Source organism: Trifolium pratense, linkage group LG2 (genome assembly GCF_020283565.1).
Source record: "Trifolium pratense cultivar HEN17-A07 linkage group LG2, ARS_RC_1.1, whole genome shotgun sequence".
Classification (NCBI taxonomy): domain Eukaryota; kingdom Viridiplantae; phylum Streptophyta; class Magnoliopsida; order Fabales; family Fabaceae; genus Trifolium; species Trifolium pratense.
The window spans coordinates 23,549,464-23,571,428 of record NC_060060.1 but is presented as its reverse complement, the minus strand read 5'-3'; the positions used below and the strand labels follow the sequence as shown (position 1 = coordinate 23,571,428).

Here is a 21,965-nt window from a genome sequence, read left to right as displayed (position 1 = left end):
TGAAAACTTTAACATAGAGAAACTCTTTGTAAATCGCTTTTGGAAACCTTAGATCAAACTCAAAACTCCACAGATATGATACTATATATGCCTATACTATATATATTGGCCAGAAATTCATGTTACCAACATCATATTCACTTTTGTTAATCAATTTTGTTCATTTTTTGTTGTTTCTCAATTAATATTTCAAAATTTTTGGTATTAGGCCAAACCTATAGCTATAGTGTCTAGTTTATAGTAGGGATGACAAAAAAACCCAAACCCGAGAGACCCACCCGAACTCAAACTCAAGTCAACGGGTGAAACCAGATTTGACTGGGTTTGGGTGACACCCGATAATATGGGTGTGGGTTTGGTATCAGTCAAACCCACACCCGAAACCCATACACCCACCCGAAATATTTTATAATTACCTAATTACCCTCATAGTCTCTCTCAATTTCCTTGGAAGACCTTAAATTTTAGTTGTAATTTAATTTCTTGAAAGTCTATGTTGTAATTTCTTGAAAGTCTATGTTTGAATTTCCTTGGAAGACCTTAATTTTAGTTGTAATTTAATTCAAAGTCTATGTTGGAATTTAATTTCTTAAATTTGCAAATTATTTTCAAATGTGTTGCGGGTTTGGGTTTGGGTGGAAAAAACCCGAACCCAATGGGTGTGGGCGTGGGTGTAGTTTTGCCACCCGAACAGCCTTTGGGTTTGGGTTTGGGTTTGGGTGATGATTTCGGGTGTGGGTTTGGTAAGTGTGAAACCTGCACCCATGGGCGCCCGTTGTCATCCCTAGTTTATAGATGTGATAAACTATAAAATAAAATAGAAATATTTTTATTATTTAAACATAAATTAGATCAAATTTACATAAAAATCAACATAACTAAGAAAAAGATCTCAATAGGAAAGAAATAATGTTGAATCATATAAGAATAAGAGATCATTGATTGACTAAACATCAACAAAGAAATCAATAGCTTCATATAGTTATGGCAAAGAAGGGAAAAGAACAATTTCTTGCTCACACCATTTACATAGAAAAATATGAGGAACTTCTTCATCATTTGGAATTCTAACACACCTAGTGTGTTGCCAAATTTCACAAATATCACAAGACACCATTCTCTCACCATCATCTTCTTTAGTTCCACAAATGCACTCAACAATGCCTTTATTTGGATCCCTTTCACATATTTGCTCAACCATATTGATTCCAATGTCACCACCATTCCAACCTTCAAGTACAAGTTTTCCACCAACTTCAATCATCCCAAAAACCATTTCATTCCCTTTTGCATTCATCAAATTCCCATTAGATTCCACTACAAAACTCTTTAATCCCCAATAGATTTCCATAAAATTCCTTTCAACTTCTAGCTTTAAGTCATTAATTGTAGCACAACTTTTCAATGTGATACATTCATAAGGTGGCATTGGAATTGGAATTGTCATTGGCATATCCTTGTTCAAATAATACTCATGATCATGTACTCCATTGTTAACATTCCTCAGCAAAATTGTACAATAAAGATTGAATTTTCCTTCCGATCCTACTTCAACTTGCAAAGGAACCTCTCCATAGTCTTTGATATAATATTTAGTGTCAAGAATTATTCTAGCTGCCAATGGTATAGCTGAAAGAAATTCTGACCCTATAATTGGTTTTGTGTCAATTAGTATGTATCTATACAAACAAATCATGTCTTTCATGAGTTGACCCCTTGTGATCTTGTACTTGTCCTTAACTTTATTACTACTACTCATAACCAACCCTTCATTACAAGGGTAAACATTAGAAATGTCTTCTAAACAATACTATGGGGCTTAGTGATCTCAGGACATTGTTGCTCTATCTGGTGGCCACAGCATTATATGTTATATGACTTTAAGAAGGTGGATGTCTAGGTCATATATATAGTTCTTTCCTTTCTGCAAACATTTGCTAATGTATATGATCTATTGCCTTTGTGCATGAACACTTCTTTTTTGTGATTTTATGTAGTCAAATCTTAGAATGTGGTTCATTTTTAATGTGAAATGAAGTATAGCGTGACTTATCCGGCTCATACACAGGGCCGGCCCTGTGGGTGTGCAAAGTGAGCCACCGCACAGGGCCTCAAATACTTAGGGTGTCTAATTGTTTATATCGGTCTATTAAAAAATTTATATATGTAAAAAAAAATTAATGACTTTGTTACTACTAAAAATATTTTATAACTCAAAAATTAAAATATTTAATAAATACACTCTTAATTTTATAAATAACTTGCGGTTGATTGTAAAAAAAGAAGCAACATTAGAGGAAAGTTTTTTTTCCCCAAGAAAATGTAAAGTTGATAATGATATTAGATTGAAGATGTATTTTAATGTCATTGATTAAAATATGTCGCTTTTAGATGTTATTTACTATGATAACTATTTTTTATATTATTTACAATTTAAATAGAGAATGACTTTTAAAAAAAATTATATTTTTATTAAAGATCTATCTTAAATTTTCAAACAGGGCCTCCAAATACTCGGGACCGGCCCTGCTGTCATACATATATATATGTCAATAGAGGTCAGAACTTATGGCTCATGTTTGTTCAAAGTTATATTACTTCTACATATTCATATTGTTGACATCAAATTTGGAGGGAGTGAATTTAGTATAGAATATGGATGATACATAATTTTATGTTATTACATGGATGAATGAATTTTATGTTGATACATGGATGCAAAGAAGGATAGCGCAGGTGATCAATACTATTATGGAGTTGAGATATTGTATGTAAACATTAATAAATTAAAGCTTAGTGTTTAGATCACTTAGACGGTGTCAACTATTTTGAAGCTGAAGTATTATGATATCTTAAGGACCATGTAATTTCTCTGATTTTGAGACATTTGAGAGAAATTATGTATCATGAATGCCAAGCGCATGACTTTGTGCATTCCTTACTGGTGACATTTTGCCATGTGCTTTTTCAGTCATGCTTCCTCTTGGTCAAGTTATTATATGTCTGGCTATATTTTGAAGATTTAAAAAGGAAAATGTTAAACAGTGTCTCCGGGACACTGATTAAGCATGTTAAAATAGAAATTATGTCTTGAAATGCGTGCATTCAATGTCTCAAAAATACAAAAAGTTGTTTTTTCAATATAAATTTTATTTTTTATTTCATTTTTAGGTATGCTTAACAAGTGCTCGGGAGCACTGTTTAGCATGACCTTTAAAAAAAATTACCTTGTGGAAGAAAAGGCACTTGGAACATTGTAGATATGAACTTGAGACTTTGGAGAAAGTAAAACACAGTTCTCGTGTTTATCGTTCTCATTTGAAGGACCGGATTAAGAGTCAAACAATCTAAGCAAGGATTTTAAGTTCTAAAAGTTTGGGAATTTTTTTTTTTTTAAATAGTTCAATTTAGTTATAAATATATAATATGACAATTAATTTTCATATTTTTTATTTGAGTTGGTAAAGTTGAAGTTGGATATTCTTTTTGACTCAAGTCAACCTTAATAATATTTAGATTTTCTATTTATTTTTCATACAACTTAATGTAATTTTTTATTTATTTTACAAAGCCTCACAACAGAATCTACTTTAGATCTATAATTATGTTGGGTCGACCCTGCTCATTCGTTATTATCGGCGTGCAAGATTTACAGGAATATCTCTTTAAGAAGATTATTTAGCCAAACCTATGCGTGCTTGTCATTCGCAGCCATTGTCCACGATGAAGGTAAATCTGGTCTCATGAAATTTTGTCTGACTTATGTCCATTTTGGATAAACAATCTAATTAAGTGCTATAAGTTATTTCTACAACAAAAAAATAAAGTAAATTCAAAATGTTTTCATTTAAGTCGTAAGTTGTTTTTATAAGCTATCCTAAGAGCTTATATAAATAAGCCGATATCAGCTTACAGACATGTTATAAGGTGTGTATACCGGTAAATAAGTTCAAATAAGTTAATAAGTTAATTATATCAGTAAATAAGTTCAAATAAATTAATTTAAGACATTGATTTGTCTGAAAGCTTGTTTGGATTTTGACTATGAGTTTTCTATGAAGTATGTTGAAAGCTCCTCATATGATCAAATCTAAATTGCTGAACATCTCAGTACGCACATAATTGATTGTGTCTCCGTTTTTGTGTGATTTCAAGTCGCTTATTTCTTGATTAGAAGAAGTAGATCCTGGAAAGTTGGAACACAAGGAAAAGCTAGCATTTCTGGATCAACATGCATGGTGATGCATATAATATTATTTTCTTATCTAAAATGTTTCCATATAATATAATATATTTCCATGCATTTCTCCAGTTTGGTTGTTAGATGGATTTAGAATCTGTTATTTGGTTTCTAATAGCCATTTTTGGCTTATGGGCTATATGGCATTCCACAAATTAGTATAAAAAGAGTCTTTCTTTTTTTAAGGCAAAAAAAAATGAGACTAATAGCTTAAAGTAGGGGTGCTCAAATCCAAACCAATCCAAATAAAAATCGAAAACCGATCCAAAAAAACCGAAAACTGCAAAAAATCGAAGTTTTTTGGATGTGTTTGGATGTTCTTTTGTGAAAACCGCTGGATCGGATCGGATTTCGGATTGATTTCTTAAAACCGATTCAAACCGAACCAAACCGCATACATATATTTTAATATTTATTTATCTTTTTATTATTATAAATATATATTGCATTAACCTTTTTTTTTTCATTTTAAATTTTGTTAATACTATATGTTAGTTTAATCTAATCTATTTTAAATTTTGTTAATACTATATGTTAGTTTAATTTAATCTATTTTTTTTATTTTTTACATGTTTCGAATATAATTGGTAATTGTCATTCCAAAATATTAATTTTCATTATATTATATGTTATATTTTACATCAAACTTAATATTTATTTTGTCAAAAATGTCAAACTATTATTTTGTAGCGTTTTTTATAATATTTATATTTATTAAAAAAAATTACAATTTATAATTTGGATATTCAAAAACCGATCAAAATTAAACCGCGTAATATTAGATCGGATTGGATCGGATTTTTTTTATTTGTCATCCAAAACCGAACCAAACCGCAAATAAATTTATTTTTGGATCGGATGAGTTTTTGCCTCAAAACCGATCCAAACCGAACCGCGAGCACCCCTAGCTTAAAGTCATTAAAAGATAAAACTCTCGAGCCTTAAGCATATGATATGAAATATGCACGTTAGTATAAACTAATATAAAATATTTTTATACCGTTAATACTATTTCTAAGGTCTCATTGTTTTGTCAAAAGAGAAAGAATAAAGAAAAAAGAATATGCATTGACAATATAAAATAATTTTATATTGTTAATCATATTTTTCGTCACATAATTTTACCTTTTTAATATGAAATGACAAATTGATAAATTTCTATTGGAAGATTGTGTAAATTTTTTTTACACCATCAGTGCATCTCCATTAAATTCAAAAGATTATTATAACATTTTTTACGGTGCTTATTATACCTATTTAGTCAATTTATTATGACAACAATACGATTTTTTTTCTTTTACAATTCACTACAATAATGTTGGAACTGTGCGTGAACTTAGCTCAGTTGGTAGAACATTGGACTATATATGCAGTGGATCAGGGTTTGAACCCCAGTCATCCAGCTTATACATCTTAAAGGTGAAATTTCTAACCATTAGACTACTAGACAAAATAAAAAAATTGGAACCGTTTGCTTATAGAGGTTTGATATTTTTTTAGTACAAAATGTAGGACTAACCTGACTACATGACATGAAAATAATGATTTTTTTTAAAAAAAAAATTCGGTATCTGTTTAAAAGACCAGCTAATTCGAGAGACCAAATTTATCGCACATTTGAGGGTCATATTTAAAGCCAAAATTGTTTTTGCCCTGTATATCTCACCCAAATAAATGAAATATATGACATTGAGAGAAACACACTCCAAAATTCCAAGTCAACACCACTAAACTAGCCCTAGTTCTCAATACTACTTCAGAAGTGGTCTCAATTTGCTTAAAGAAGTCATATAAATTTTTATAAAAGTATGTCTATTTCTTTTCAATTTCTTAGTAAAAAACAGTTGATTATCTGTCTTGGGCATCACACGGGTAGACATACTAGTATTTCAAAAAAAAACATAAGATCAGTGGGTGAGTTTTTTGGATTGAGTCCGATTTTACCCGGAACCCAATTTTTTTATGGATTTTTCAGTTTTGAAATCCATATCCACCCAATTGTCCGATCCAACCCACTTTTTTGAGTTAGATTGGATGTTTTTGACTGGGTTGACCAAATTTGCCAATCCATATACACCACTAGAGTATAATTTTTCACATCGGTGGCAACGACCTCTGTTTAAAAGAACATGACTGTACTCTGAAGAAACCAAAAATACTTGTTTCTCAATAAGGTAGATGCAATGCAAGAATTGTTTGCCGACTATAAAATATCTAGCGGTACATTCCAGTAGGGTTGGGAACAGGCCTGACCTTGATAGGCCTGAGTCTGGCCTACGATTTTTCTTCAGGCTTGAGCCTGGCCTGCGGCCTATCAAATGTTTTTTTTTTTGCCTGGCCTGAGCCTTTTAAAAGTCTGGCCTGACCTTGTAGCCTATTTAAAAGTCTGTGTTACATTAAAGCTTCTCTATATAGTCTTTTTAAATAGGCTAAACAGGCCTTAAAAAGTTCACACTTAAATTTTTATAATTTTTACAACATTAAAAAGAAGTTAGTAATATGATTAGCACAATAATTAAAAACTACTAAAATAACAAATACGATTACGTCAAAGTCGCCATAATACAAATTGTTTGCTAACTGTAGTCAGCAACAAGCCAACAACCAAAATATAGGATGAGTTGCTACTTGCTCGAGAGAATGAGAGATGGAATGGAGGTAGGGTTTCTACTTTTAATTTATATGCGTGAAATATAAAAACAAATATATTTTCTTTGTTTTGTTAAAAAAAATATTTTCTCTGATATTTTGTATTTATATAAATAATATTTTTTTATAAGATATAAATAATAATAATTATATACAGGCCGACCTATCAGGTTTCGTAGGCCTTTTTAAAAGCCTAAGTCTGACCTATTTATGTAAACAGGCCGTTTTTAAAGCCTAAGCCTGACATTTTTAATAACCAGGTCAGATCAGACCAGACTTATACAGGCCAGATCAAAAGCCTCTATAAGCCGTCTAACCTATTCCCAACCCTACATTCCGGAAAGATCAAGACAAAGTGTACATGTACTTGAAAGTTTGGTGTTGTAGTTGTAGGGATAATAACAAGTGCATATATGCAAATAATTTATGGTGTCATAAAAAACAATAAATAGAAATTGAACAGGTCATTAAATTAGTTTGTTAAATTCAACAAAAAAAAAAAACTCGCACGTGTTTCGTTCGACATTTTCCAAGGCAGACATGAAGCGTGAGAAGAAACGCGTAACATAACACCATGACCATACCCATTCCACTTTCCTTTATCCAAAAAATCTAATCTCAATTAAATTAATTAAATTAAATTAAATAATAATATAAAGAACAAGATAACCCAACAACAACAACAACAACGCACACTGTTTCGAATTTCAATTCAACTTTTCATTTTCTCTTCTCTTTTCCCAATTCTTCAATTTTTCGGTAAAATTTTTCTCTCCTTTTCCATCTCCATCTTCAAATCCATCTCATAATAATAATAATTTGAGTTTTCCAATTTCAATTTTGATTTGTTAGGGTTTTTGATTAATCCAATGAGCGATCACTTGGTACTCATCGTTGACCAACTCGTCCGCCCAGTTCCTGTTGTCGACCCTGTTCACCTTCCTTCCGAATCATCTCCATCTCCGCCTACCGTCGATGAAGCTTCCGGATCATCCGGATCTGCTTCATCGATGGAGGATCGGGATGGCAATGATGAGGAGGAGCCGCTGATCCAGATGGTTGAGTGCCGTATCTGTCAGGAAGAAGACAGCGTTTCCAATTTGGAGACTCCTTGCGCCTGTAGCGGTAGTCTTAAGGTATCATCAATTTTTTATCTTTAATCATTTTTTCAAGTTTTGTTTTTTAGGTATTGTAATTTAGGATTTGTTTTTGAATGATTGTATTGTTGGATTTGAAAGGGAATTTTTTGTTTTTGTTTTTGTTGATTATAATTATTTTTGCCTTTGTTATGTATAAAATATTAATGAAATGATCGATCAATGTGAAAAATGACATTTTTTTGGGGAAATTTGTGTGTTATTTAACCTTATGTTTTGATGGGATTTACTGTATCAATAAAAAGATTATGCTTTTGCCTTGGTAGAAGGTTTTGAAGTTATTTATGTGTCTATCAAGGTTTTAAAGAGGTCATGTCTGCATTAAGGATTTCACGATTTCAACTTACGCTTATTTACATTTCAGCTGTAAATTGAGAATTGGGAACTAAATGATTTCATGCTATTGAGCTTATTAATGTATTAATGTGCTGGTATCCAACCCCGGGATATTGATTGAGGTTTAGAAATTAGAATTACAGAGAAGGGTGTTGACAAACATTGCTGTTGTATGTGATATTGACTTGTATTTCTTCCGTCACTACTTTTAGTTTTAACGATTATTGAACTGTTGGTATTTGGTTTTGCACAGTATGCTCACAGAAAGTGTGTCCAACATTGGTGCAATGAGAAAGGAGACATTACTTGTGAGATATGTCATCAGGTATGCCGTTCTGTATAATAATTAATTTTCTTCATCTACTATCTTTTTTGTTGGTGATAGGAAATTATGTGAATGCTTATTTTTCAGAAGTATCAAACACCCTTCTGCCTAACCATCCTATGCATATGTGTACTCATTCGAATAGAGTTTTGGACCCACCCTACCAATAGTACCGCTAATTGTGTCCTCTCTTCTGCAATGTAATTCCCTTTTTTCTTAAATAAACAAGCCATTAGATGGCGTTCCTTTTGTAATAATAGACCTTCCATTGCTTAAAGTTGAGATGATGTATCTAACATATAGGATGCCACAGAGTGATTTAAGTGGGTTTAAGATGGTCCATGTGGACATCATTGTATCCAACATAAATAGATCTAATGGATCCGTTCCTTTTATGGACTCCATCATGGTGAGAGCTTTGTTGCACCAAATGGTCAATGTATTTGGTATCACATTTCAAAACTATTATATGTTCCTAGACTCGTTATAAATGAATCAATCTTCAAAAAATATCTTGATTTTCAGTTTATGATGGCAGATTTCTACCCTGATTGAGGATTCATTTGCTATTCAACCTCTTGACTTCTGCATTTGTCTAATAAAGAAAAAATTGGGGGGAACAGGGACACTTTAGGCATGTGCATATCTAAATTATACTTATCAGATGTTTTACATTTTGTATTCTTAGATTGTAACTCTGTATTCTGTATGGTTTTTTCTTAACATTTTGAATTGAACCCAATGCTCAGTATCATGTGTGTTTTTTTTGTTCTTGTCTCTGATGGTTTCATTTTTTTTCTTCTGTTCATGTAATGTTCAGCCTTATCAACCTGGGTATACTGCCCCACCACCTCGTCCTAACCCTGAAGAAACCACTATTGAAATAGGGTAAGATGATATATATATTTGTATTTTTAAATTAGCACTTTATTGTTTATGTTGCGTTAGTTCTATGCCCATTATTTAGTTTGCAAAATTATGTAGAGTCTGCAGTGATTTATTTACTGAGATTTTGAAATTGTCCTTAATTTGTTATTAACTTTCTTGCAGAGGAGGCTGGACATTATCTGGCTCACCCTTGGACTTGCGTGATCCTCGACTATTGGCAATTGCAGAGGCAGAACGTCAATTCCTGGATGCTGAATATGATGAGTATGCTGCTTCTAATGCTAGTGGAGCTGCATTTTGCCGCTCAGCTGCTCTAATTGTAAGGAATTATTATCCTTGCATTCCATTTTATCACTTAAAAATGTCAAGCTATTGGCATCCTGGCAATTTATTTTTAGAATTTTTAACAAATTAATTATACTTGCTAAGATCCCTGATGTTTCACTGCACTTTTTCTGTCTTTGTATTGGCATGCCAGTATGCTAGCTAGTAGACATGATTTTAATCCCAATTTTTTTTATATTTGGTACAGTTGATGGCACTTTTACTTCTGCGGCATGCACTCTCTGTAACAGATGGTGATTCTTCTGATGATGATCCATCCAATTTTTTCTCTGTAAGTGATTTAAGTTTCATTTGTTAATTTTTCACATGCTTACTGTTGTATTGATTTCAAATGTGATGGGGAGCCTACCTAACTAACCTACCATCTTCTGCAGCTTTTCTTGCTTCGAGCTGCTGGATTTCTTTTACCTTGCTATATTATGGCTTGGGCAATCAGTATTCTGCAACGCCGACGACAAAGACAAGTCAGTGTTCATTGTAGTTAGAACTAAATTTTGTTACAATTTTGCCTATAGTCTGTTTGTTGGTTTTGTTTTCAAATTATGTTATATTCTTCTGTTTTAAGTCGCATACAGTGTTCTGGTAAACTGCAACACATTCTGAAATATGTTCTGCGATTTTCTTAACTGTTTTTGTATTTTGTACAGGAGGCAGCAGCACTAGCAGCAACCCAAGTTGCTTTTGTTCTAAATTCTGGGCAGCGTAGAGGCCTACACTTTGCAATAGCACCAGCACCGGCACCAGCACCAGGACCTACAATACAGCAAGAACAAGTGTAGTATGTATGTTTTATGTGAGACGTCATGGCATGTATGCCATATGAAGAAGGCTTGTTGAGATGCCATATATTGTTAATCTTGATTTTCACAGCTCTACTATATGTATGTACATATACCAGCAGCGGTAAATCTGCATGAATGCATTATTACCCATTCAATTTATCGATATGTGAAATGTATTTGAATTTATACGCGGCTATAATAATTAGAGGTTTATATGTACAATGATGATTAAGGATCTCATTTTCGTTCAATTAAGGATTATTTCGATAGCACTTGAATGATTCTCTACAAAAGGAAACGAAGTAACGATTATGGTATGGTTTGATTACCCCTCCTGAATTTTATATTTCTATGGTCCATTTCTTTTGAGAATAGGATGATAAAAGCACTACTCTTTAGTTTTTGGGGTATATATGCGACAAGAGAAGGCTCGCCAACCTTTTTTTGAGCATGATAAAACAGGTCAAGGATTGAGTTTATGATATTTTGTTACTGTTTTAGTTGTGACAGTATTTTCAGTTTTGGGTGACCGGGAAATTTCTTTCCCAAAATGGTGGATGTAGGAGGCATCTGATGAGTACATAAAAGACCACAGTACTGTCAGAAACAACAAGCATGCTAACAAGTTGATGAAACTTGCCAACATCACGATTGACAATACCAACTATATAATGAAATCAATAGTCAACATCACCGAATTAAAAACAACATTTGAAATTAAAACATGAACACACATCGTCCTCCAACACAAAAAACCAAATCGTGAGCAGAACATTGCTGAATTGAAGTAGAACAGAACCATCTGATAAGCACCCTTGCCACACCAAAACCTTCCAGACTAAAAGTAAACCTCGTCAACTAACCCTTGCCACACCAAAATCTTCTTTACTAAAAGTAAACGTCGTCAACTAAACACACTCCACATAGATCTAAGCAAACTGCAACCCACCAAAGTAACAGGCTTAATGAAGACCGCCGAAAACCTCTGGTAAAAGCAAAAGATCTACATTTGCAATCTAATTGCATGGTTGTCGGAGAAGACTATGAAAAACATCAGCATAGGAAAGGGTAACGACAGAGAGAACAAACATCGCTGCTAACATCCATTACCTGTTGCGCTGTAGTGACCAACAAAAACACTGCCATCAACCAACACCCCCTACTGGCGCAGCCACCAAAACCACCAGCGCAAAACTAGAATGGAACCAACAAACCCACCGGCGCAGTAACCAACAAAAATGTCAGACTCAGAACTAAAAACAAGTCTATAGTACAGAACATTTGGGTTTTAATTTGTTTTGTCTAATCAGACTTTGAGCTAGATAGAAATGCTCTTGAGGTGGATACTACCACCACCCGTTGAATGTAATGAAACAAAATTCGATTTATAACTATTAATTAGTATGTTACTACTTTAGTGTATACTATTTTCTACTTTAGTCTTTAGTGTATACTATTTTCTCGTAAATTAGGTAATGCCGTGAGCTTTGGTGTATACTTTCTAGCCACTTTGATTGGGTTATGGAAAAGATATTTTCTACCAAATTAGGCAATGCCGTGAGCTCAATTCAATTGTAATATATATGATAATTTGATTATCCAATATGTTTACTCATGAATAACCCTTCACCAAGGGGAAACAATTCCTACTTAATTGCAATTGTCCATGAGACATTTTGATTATCTACTATGAATGTGAGATGATTTGAACATGAATTTATAAAGTGGAAATAATTTTCACCTCACAAGTCTATTTTCTCAATTAAGATCCTAAGTCTTTTGAGTACCTGATTTTTCATAATTTTATCATTTTTTTTATTCATACATCTTCAATTATTGTTTGTGCCCTTTGATTTAAGATGTGATTCTACTTTTTAGGGTTTAATTCACTTCAGCTCCAACCCACTTTGTTCCTCTCCCTCTCTCTTTTTAATGTTATTTGTAAGGATGAATTTTTTATGTTATCGACTTTTTTTTTTTATTTTGGTGAAATGTTATTGAATAAAAAAAATATTATTGATATTATTTATAATTTAAATAAAGAACATCTATTTTAGTCAAAGAAAATGTTATTGATGTTATTTAGTCAAAAAAATCTATTTTTTCTTTTTTCTTTTTCTTTTTCTTTTTATATTAGAGACCCATTCTTGAAATTAGAAAATAATCTCCAAATTGTTTAAGATTACCTTGTCCATCAACAACCTGTATGATAAATAATTGCGTCCCCATCAAGCATAAAAATAATTGGAAGTAAATGGAATATCTCTCCAAAGGATAGGAGCAGGTTGCTCTTGTCCATGTTAGTCCCCATTAAGGATCTCAACTTTTAGGAGAAGATCAGGGGCAGGTCCTGCTTTGTGTATTACAGGCTTCTGCTTTTGGTCCTACATGCCACTTAGTTGCTTCCACTTTCTAGTTTGGTAGCATGGAACAGTCTCATTTGTGTATAAGAAAATTCCATTTTGGTAGAATCCATTTCGGTTAGTCATAATGTTTTTGATTTGGCAAAAAATCCTTGTCACCTACCATAACATTTTCAACCTGATCATTAAATAACACCAATGGAAATGTTATGCGTAACCAGGGACGGATCTATGCCTAGGCCGAGTGTGTTCATTGCCACACCAAAATTCTCAATTTTTTTTATACATACATACATACATTAAGCCGGTATGTGTATAGAGTTAAATATGTTTTGTCTCCGTGAGTATAACTCAAATGGTTGAGACATCATATATTATTCAGAAGTTGGGGTTTAAACTCCAAGCACTCTAGTTATTCACTTTTAAGGTGAAATTTCTATCCACTAGGCTACTAGACAAAAAAAAAGAGTTATTTAGTGTTATAAATTTAGTGTTATATATTATTCACTAGTGTTAAATACATATCATGTTAAAAAATGATAAATAAAAGAGAAATACAATTTATTTAGTGTTATAAATTTCCACTCGCATAAGTTTAAAGTTAAATATAGTGAAGAGATTAATAAATTTTTTAATATTCCCTTTTGTCTCTATTTTTTTTTTTTTGTGCCAAAATTTTAGTTCTTTTAAAAGACCAAAGTACAGTTAATAATATGTTATTGTTACCCTTTGTTCCTTATAAAAACTAAAAAAATCTATTAAATGATTTTTTTTTAAAAAAATAAAAAGTAAGAGTAAAAATAACATAACATTTCAATATTTATTATTTCTTAATTAATGTGCGAAATTCTAAAATGACCAAAAATTTGAGACAGATAAATATGTTTCATGCTTGAATTCAACATTGTCATTTAAAACTTTTGATGCTAATAAATTTGGTCACACACCAAAAAAAATCCTAGATCCGTTCCTGTGTGTTACCGAAGACGAATTATGCGTCCGTTTATAAATGAGTCGATGAAAATATATTAAAAGATGAAAACTGAAAGAATGAGAGTTTGAGAATGTGAAAGAAAAAAAATTGAACACGAAAGTGTCAATTTATAGAACACACGAAGAGTTTGAGAATGTGAAAGAAAACAAAAATTGAACACAAGAGTGTCAATTTATAGATGAAAATTGATAACAATAAGAGTTTAATAATCTGTCAAATAGAATGAAAAATGGACACAAAAACTTGAGAGTAAAATGTTCTTGATATAAATTAAGGCCTTCTACTAAAGTATATGTTGGAAAGGATACAACCAAAATTGTAGGTTGTAAAGTATTAGTACAGACACGAATATCGGACAATACTCGTGAATGGAGCTAACCCTCTCAAGAGGACTTTGAACTTAAAAAAAAAGTAAAAATATCCTTTTATTTGCATATGAACCCCTTGAATATATTTTTTGCACCACTAACTCTTTTTTTCTCCGCCATTGACAACACTATGTCACTACCGTGTAGATTCAATAATAATTTAAGAAAATAAAAGTTATCGATTATATATGTTAATTCGATATTGGACACATGTGTTTGAATACATATTCAATCCAAAGTAGTCATGGCAATGGGGCAGGGACGGATATTGCCCTCCCCAAACTCAAACCCATGAAATTCAGGTTTTCCCAAACCAATCCAAATTTCGAGCGGAATAAAATGTATAACCCCAAATTCATACTCGACGGGGTTCGGTATCCCCGTTACGCCTCTTTCCACATGAAGTTAAATGTATTTTAGTATTTTTTTTATTAAAAAAAGAAGTTAAATGTCCAAAATTATTTTGTTTCAACAATATTTTTTTAAATAAAGAAAAGAAATAGAGAAAATAGTTTGTTAAAGGGCTTCTAATGTAAAAATAAAAATAAACATATGAATGTAATTTAAAAGATTGTTTAAGGGTTTTTAATGTAAAATAAGTAAAATCTAATTTTAGTATAAGCGGGGCGGGTTCAGGGTGGGTATCAGTGTCCCAATTACCCATCACAAATCCATCTTTTGAAATCGGGGAAAACCCGAACCCAAACCCAGTCAATTCGAATTTTCCCCGTCAAAGCAGATAGGGTTTGGAGTTTGGACGGATACCCATGAATATGAGTTTTATTGTCATCCTAATCCAATGTGCTATATATATATAATTGTAACTATTTACACATCCACTACCACAAGGCACAAGCATATGTTTATTGAGATATTGTAGCTAATTGAAGCAACTATAGGACCCTTGGTGGGGCTACAAGGAAATTGGCGTCTGAATAATTTATTTTCTTCCAATTTCTCTTTAGAACAAAGCAAATAAGCATATATTCGATCTACACAGACTAGTGATAATTATAACTCAAGATGGACATGATCAATTTTAAATCAAAGATAAGAACACATACAAACAAGCGTCTAACTTTAGCTTATGTTTTGGTGACATTCTCTTTGTAGCTTCAACTTTTTCCCTTTCTTTTTGTAAAGATTTATAGCAGCCAACGAGCCTTATCATCAACTTTGGTCCTTGCTAATCATACGTTACTCAAATCATCACATATGTTCCAAACTTGTGATTCATTCTTAAGCTTCAAAACTGTCACATAATCTTCGTTAATAGTATTTTTTGTAGACGAAATAATAAGTCATTGAATACTCACACACACAAAGTGGATGGATCGGGGTTTGAACCCTGGTCCTGACATTGACATCCGACCTAACAATTTCGACATTTTCAATAGTTGAGCTAGAAATTGTTTTATAAATAGGGTCATGCTAAACAGTGCCCCTGGACACTTGTTAAGCATACCTAAAAAGGAAATAAAAAATAAAATTTATATTGAAAATACAACTTTTTGTACTTTTGAGGCATTGAATGCACGCATTTCAAGATAGAATTTCTATTTTAACATGTTTAACCAGTGTCTCGGGGCACTGTTTAGCATTTTCCTTATTTATTTATTTATTTATTGTGTTTGTGATCAAATTGAATATATTCCTCAACTAGATTGGATCATATTCATCCATGTTCATGACTCATTTTCGTCCCGGGGCACTGTTTAGCATTTTCCTTATTTATTTATTTATTTATTGTGTTTGTGATCAAATTGAATAGATTCCTCAACTAGACTGGATCATATTCATCCATGTTTAACTTGTGCGATCGCATTGGATGATTGGATCTTTTTTAAAGGGAACCAATTACTAGTATTTTACCGTTAAAATTTTATCTTAGGAGAAATGGGAGAATGTCGATTACTCCGTACCCGAATTTTCTCCACCACATTTTCATTTGGGTTTTGGTTTATTTTCTTAAAGAAAATGATACTTAACGCCTCATTTTTGTAATTTGTAATTATAGGCACAACTAAATTAGGTCCACAATGGATCTAGCTTCAACATATAAAAAATGAGTCATTTTTCTTTGGCCTAGGGATAAGATTACTTCGCACACTTGGGGCTCATTTAATTTGTAAAAATATTTTTTATTTTCATTTGTTAAAATATGTATTTCATTTGTTAAAAATAATGAAAACAATTGACTTAAAATTAGGTTTTGTTTGGTTTGTCTTTTCTTATCTTTAATATTTTGTTTGGTTCGTGGCATAAAATTAGGCATGGTAACATAATTTATAACCGTTCAAACACACATGAATGCTCCCTAACATTGAAGGGGAATCCCCACTTTGATCGGATGTCAATGTAGATTTTGTTGAATATGTAATTATGTTGTTGGAGTTTGTCTGAAGTCTCACATTGTTTAGATTTTCGGGCACCTGAATGTATAAATATGTGAAGGCAATCTCACCTATGAGCTAGCTTGTCGGCCAAACATATTTAACAGATTTTTCCCGACATTCAAAGTCAGTAACGAGAGTCTTAGTATTCACCCTGCACCTGAACTCGTACCCCGCACCAGTGCTGTACCTACATACTATATGATAAGCACATCTTTTTTTCTCCAATTTCAACCTAGTTGAGATCATTTCCTCCTACTTTGATGTTTGCAAACCATACCCATCATCTTTATATAAAATTTGTGTTACTAATGCATTGGTTAAGAGAAGTTTTTTAACTTAAAATTGTCAAAATCTTGTTTGTAGTTTACTACTATGTCGCAAGATTAATTAAATTAATTTCAATCGAAAATGGGATTTTTAAAGAACCTTAATTATGAGTGGGTTAGTAATGATTTTAAAGAGAGGAAAAAAAAAGTAAGAAAATGACATTCAAATGATAATAGGACATCATTTTCTTAATAACAAATAATATCTTTTTCATAAACCTTTGTCCATTTAGTATCATAGAAACTCTCATCCATATCAAAGAACAAAGCAAATAACTAAGCAAAAAACTATTCAAAATACCATACAAACGTAACAATTACTACTCTTTTGATTGTTTTTTGTTTTTGCTTTTATCTTCTTTAATTTGCTTTGTCATTCTTCTTTTTCTCTCTTTAAAACTTGTGTGGTGGCCTTATTCAGTCAGTGCTCAATGTACCAAGACCGTCATGCTTAGCATTATGGATCACACTTTCATTCAAAACAAATTTACAAAGAGCATTCAACTTTAAGACCAGTCTTGAGAATCTATGAAAGCCATTATGTGCAAAATTTTCACCTTTGTTAATTTGTTTCTTGCTGTACAAATTTTATTAACAGCAAAGTGGACCCCACTATAATTATATTTTTTATTAACCATCTGGTTCTCAGGAGAATGCAGCCCGATAATCCAGAGTTCGCCCATGAGATAAGTAAAATTTGGTCAAAAATTAATTCTATTTGGAATCAAACCCGGGTTATCCTCAATGATTGTCTTAGGAGTAACTCATTAATCACTTGAGCTCAATTTCTTGATTTAATTTGTTGAATGGATAGGGTCTTATTCTTTACCGGAAAACAAACTTATAAATCAAGTTAACCTCATTATTGTACGTACCGTACCACATGTTACATGTTATTAATCATAGAGAATCATAATATGCATAAGGCCCCACTCTCAGCATTTTTTTTCTATTTCCTAATTTGGCAAAAGCATCTGAACAGTAACATGAGATGATATCTAAATCATATGTAAATTAATAGGGCATCCCTTGGATCAATAAGACTTTTTTGGGACACAATAGTAATAATTTGATTATTCCCAAAATCCTTCTAATGAAACAGTTCTCAGTCAAAAGAAGAAAAAAAGTGAAGCCACTAGGATCCCCTTAGAAACCATGTAAGTAAAAGACCATCCAAAAAAAAAACCTAACATTCAAAATATCTTTATTTAAATAAAAGAAACCTGCGTTTCTTTTATTTTATGGTTTGGGTGAGGTGTAAAAGACCTCTACATATTCTGCAACCAAGCTCTCTTTGTGAGACTAAATCCATTGAATTTCAATGTAGCTCCTAAGTTGAATTATGTTTACTTATTAAGTAATGATTGAAGTGCTAAATTTAATTTTTCTTTTAGAAATTTGATACAATTTTTTGCTTCCATATTTTATTATAAGATTAATTTATATGTATTAACAGTGTAAAACTTATTTATACGTACATCCAATCAAATAACACTATAGCTATTATTCGAGATTCTTAAATCTTGCATAACATGTATTAGCATGAATGTGACAAGTACGAGACAAACTTTCATCGAGAGAGAGAACACTACTCGCTCAAACCACTCCCTTTCCGTAGTCATATGTGCTTGTTTCAAGTATCAATGTTTTCCAACATTAGAATGTCACAACATGCTATGATACCAATGCAAGTTAACAACTATTCAGAGTGAGAATAAAAAAGAAAGAGCATATTCTTCAAGGGAATGTGGTTTGCAACAAGGTGACACTCAAAAGTAAGTTTCAAACGTTAAGATGAAAAATGAAAAAATGGAAAGCGACAAATCATACAAACTCTCACTTTGATTGGATGTTAAAAAAAAAAAAACCAAAAAAGAGATAGAGAACATAAATTGTTCATGCGCTGGTTAATTGTTTGTTTGTTTGTTTCACTATAGGACTATGACCAGTCACCCTTCATCTTAAGAAACGATGTCACCTAGTTATAATAATAAAGTGGGAGAATTTATGCTTTGGACAGTTCTATGTTGCATGTGATATTTTTGAGTTAAAAAGAAAGTAAAATAAGAACCAAGACATATGACTCAAGTGGTTAATGAACTTCTCTAAGACGAATGGTTCGGAAGAACCCGAGTTCTATTCCTGATGGGAGTAATTCGTAGCCATATTTTATTTACCTCGTGGTCGAACTCTGAATTACCGGACCCCTTTCCTCCTAAGAATCAGAGGGTTAATACCGAAAGTAAAATAAGCAAGAGAAAGAGAGGGTATGGAAATTTTGAAGGGACAAATATGGCTTGGCAACCAATCTAAAAGTAGAACAAAGCATAAAGATACACATTAAGCCCAAGAAAACAAGTATTGTTGTTAATTTTTGTTAACTTGGGAAGAGAGCTTGGAATTCTAAAGCCAACAAGGGGAGATCTTAGAAGTTAGTAAAGAGCATAAAGCAATAGTTTGTTTCTTTTGGGGACTGTTCTATTCCCACATTTATATTCTTTATATGATCTGCTTCCACTGTTCTAATCTCCCGCTTCTGGATGGCCCATTTTTTGTCTGCCTGCTCATTACAATCAAAAGCAACTTAATGTTTAATAACCCCTTTCTTAATCACAAAGAAATGACAATTTACCTTATTAACCCTATTCAAGACCTATACCTGCATGGTTAATGAACTTTTGGATAGATTTTTGACATAAAATTAATACAAAACCTTAATTAGGTTAAGATAAAGATATTAATATTTTACATATAAACTCAATCTTTTTCTTCCTAGATAATACTCCCTCTGATCCTTAATATAAAAAACAAACTATTTTTTATGTTCATTGAAAAACTGATGCAGACCAGATACATAATTTTTTTCAATGAACCTAAAAAGTAGTTTGTTTCATATATTAAAGACCGGAGGGAGTATTATTATCTCTTTTTTTTTTTGCCAACAATATAACAAGTTAAAAAAATCCAACCTATACATGAAAAATGTAATCAAGAATGTAAGACAAGTATATTTATCCATATGCAGACAGGTATAATATTGTGATGTGGCAAGTTGGCCAAGGGTCCAAGAGACTAGGTTTGGTTTCTTTTATTGAAAAAAGCATGCATATGATAGATGTGTAGGGAAAGAAATGCAAACAAAGAAAGATACTTGGCCTCTCTAGGATATTATCCCAACCCCTTTATTCATTCTTGTCAGATTCTTAAATAACAGCCTTAATTAGTTAAGATTATTTCAGGCTTCTGATTCGAGATGAATCTAAAATTCTTGTAGGCCCTCCTTCCTTGCTTTACACTTTAAAGCTTAATCCAAATCTAGTGGGACATATATAACAAGCTTATATCTACAGGAATGGACCATAAGAAAACAGATAGTACTAGAAGAGAGGTGTTTACTCTCTTGTCTTGTGTCACTCTAAACAAAAAGAACATAACTTCTATTGTTGTTTTAGAGTGAAGTGAATATGGTGTTCTATCCTTCTAGAATAATTCTTCTTCTCTTTGTTGGGTTCTTAATATCATTTCAACCAAAGGAAGTGTTAGGCCTGAGAAGTTTAGAAATTGCACTAAGACAAAGCCAAAAAGAGCACAGGATATTGCTGCAGAATCAACATACTCTGAAAGCTACAGAGAATGAAATGTTGAACTCAAAGAAGAATTCGGCAAGTGTCAACAATGTGTCTGTTCCTACAAAGAAGAGTTCAGCAAATGTCAACAACAGGCTCGATCCAAATCAATCGAGCAAAAGAAGAGTACGAAGAGGATCAGATCCTATTCACAACAGGGCTTAACATTTCATGTTCTCTTGACTAGGAGAGAAAGCAAAACTATGCTGAGTCGCTAACATTCAGAAGAATGAGAAACAAAAGTTGGCATGCTTCGAAATGCAGAGCAGGTTAGAAAAATAGAGAGCTGTACCTGCATTATCATCAAAAGTTCTTCACAGCAGTTGGTTGGTTTTTTCTCTTGTTTCAATCTAAGTTTTAAGAGTTTTGTAATAGAGAGCCATGTATTTTGTACAGTCAAGAAACTACATAAATTTTGGAAAGCAATTCAGTGAACCAGCATCATCTAAAAAGACAGTATAGATGCTGATCTCATCTCCTCCAGCAGAAAACGTTTTCTTTTAGTTTCATTCAGGGAAAGAAAAGATCTATTTGCACTATTATTCAGTTTCAGCGAGCGAGATTATAGTGAAATTCTTTTTGTAATGTCATCTTTTGGAGGAAATCAAATCTAACGAACTTTCGTATATTCAGTCTTTGGACTCTACAGACAAGTCTTGTCACTTAACCAACAAAAGTACAGTTGTTAAGTATTATAGGAGTGTGTCTCATCATGTAAAACATTGTTTAATAGGAGTTTGTCTTTACACTTTCAGTTTTTCTCTTCTTATTTGTTCTTCTTCTTGTGATTCTGGGGTGCATGTTTTATGAAAAGCAATTAGGTTTGGCCATGAAAACAGAAAAATTAATAACAATGATGTTAAAAAAACAAAATAAAGAGCATTCTAAATTTCAACTGCATGAAACAGGATAAGCAACTTACCAATTTACCAAAAGCAAGGCATTATTCTTATCAAATAATATATTTAACATTTTCATTTTCATAATACTTGAATGTTTTTAAAATCTATTTTAGTCAAAAACTAGCATGTCACCCAACATGAATTCATTCCAATCATAGATATCAATGTCATAACGGCTATAATAGCATATGAGATGCAAACTCAAGGAAAAGTTGCTTCAACATCCTTTGAATGTATTGTACGATGTTAGAAACAGTGATAACAGCAA

General features: G+C 32.3%; 2 protein-coding genes across 3 annotated transcripts; one reads left to right on the top strand and one right to left on the bottom strand.

Annotated features, from left to right (window-relative positions):
• Positions 1-982: 982 nt before the first annotated feature.
• Positions 983-1,759, bottom strand: LOC123904418 (PHD finger protein PERSISTENT TAPETAL CELL 1-like). Its single transcript, XM_045954085.1, has one exon. The coding sequence runs from the start codon at positions 1,757-1,759 to the stop codon at positions 983-985; it is 777 nt and encodes a 258-aa protein (XP_045810041.1).
• Positions 1,760-7,480: 5,721 nt separating this feature from the next.
• LOC123905011 lies at positions 7,481-10,994 on the top strand. Of its 2 annotated transcripts, none has more exons than XM_045954617.1 (8): positions 7,481-7,648; positions 7,742-8,025; positions 8,636-8,707; positions 9,528-9,595; positions 9,758-9,914; positions 10,128-10,211; positions 10,315-10,404; positions 10,588-10,994. In XM_045954617.1, the coding sequence occupies exons 2-8, from the start codon at positions 7,759-7,761 to the stop codon at positions 10,717-10,719; spliced, it is 870 nt and encodes a 289-aa protein (XP_045810573.1). In that variant the 5' UTR covers positions 7,481-7,648; positions 7,742-7,758; the 3' UTR covers positions 10,720-10,994. The 2 variants fall into 2 exon arrangements, with proteins under 2 accessions (XP_045810573.1, XP_045810574.1); XM_045954618.1 differs by having other exon boundaries at positions 7,587-7,648; positions 7,714-8,025.
• Positions 10,995-21,965: the final 10,971 nt, after the last annotated feature.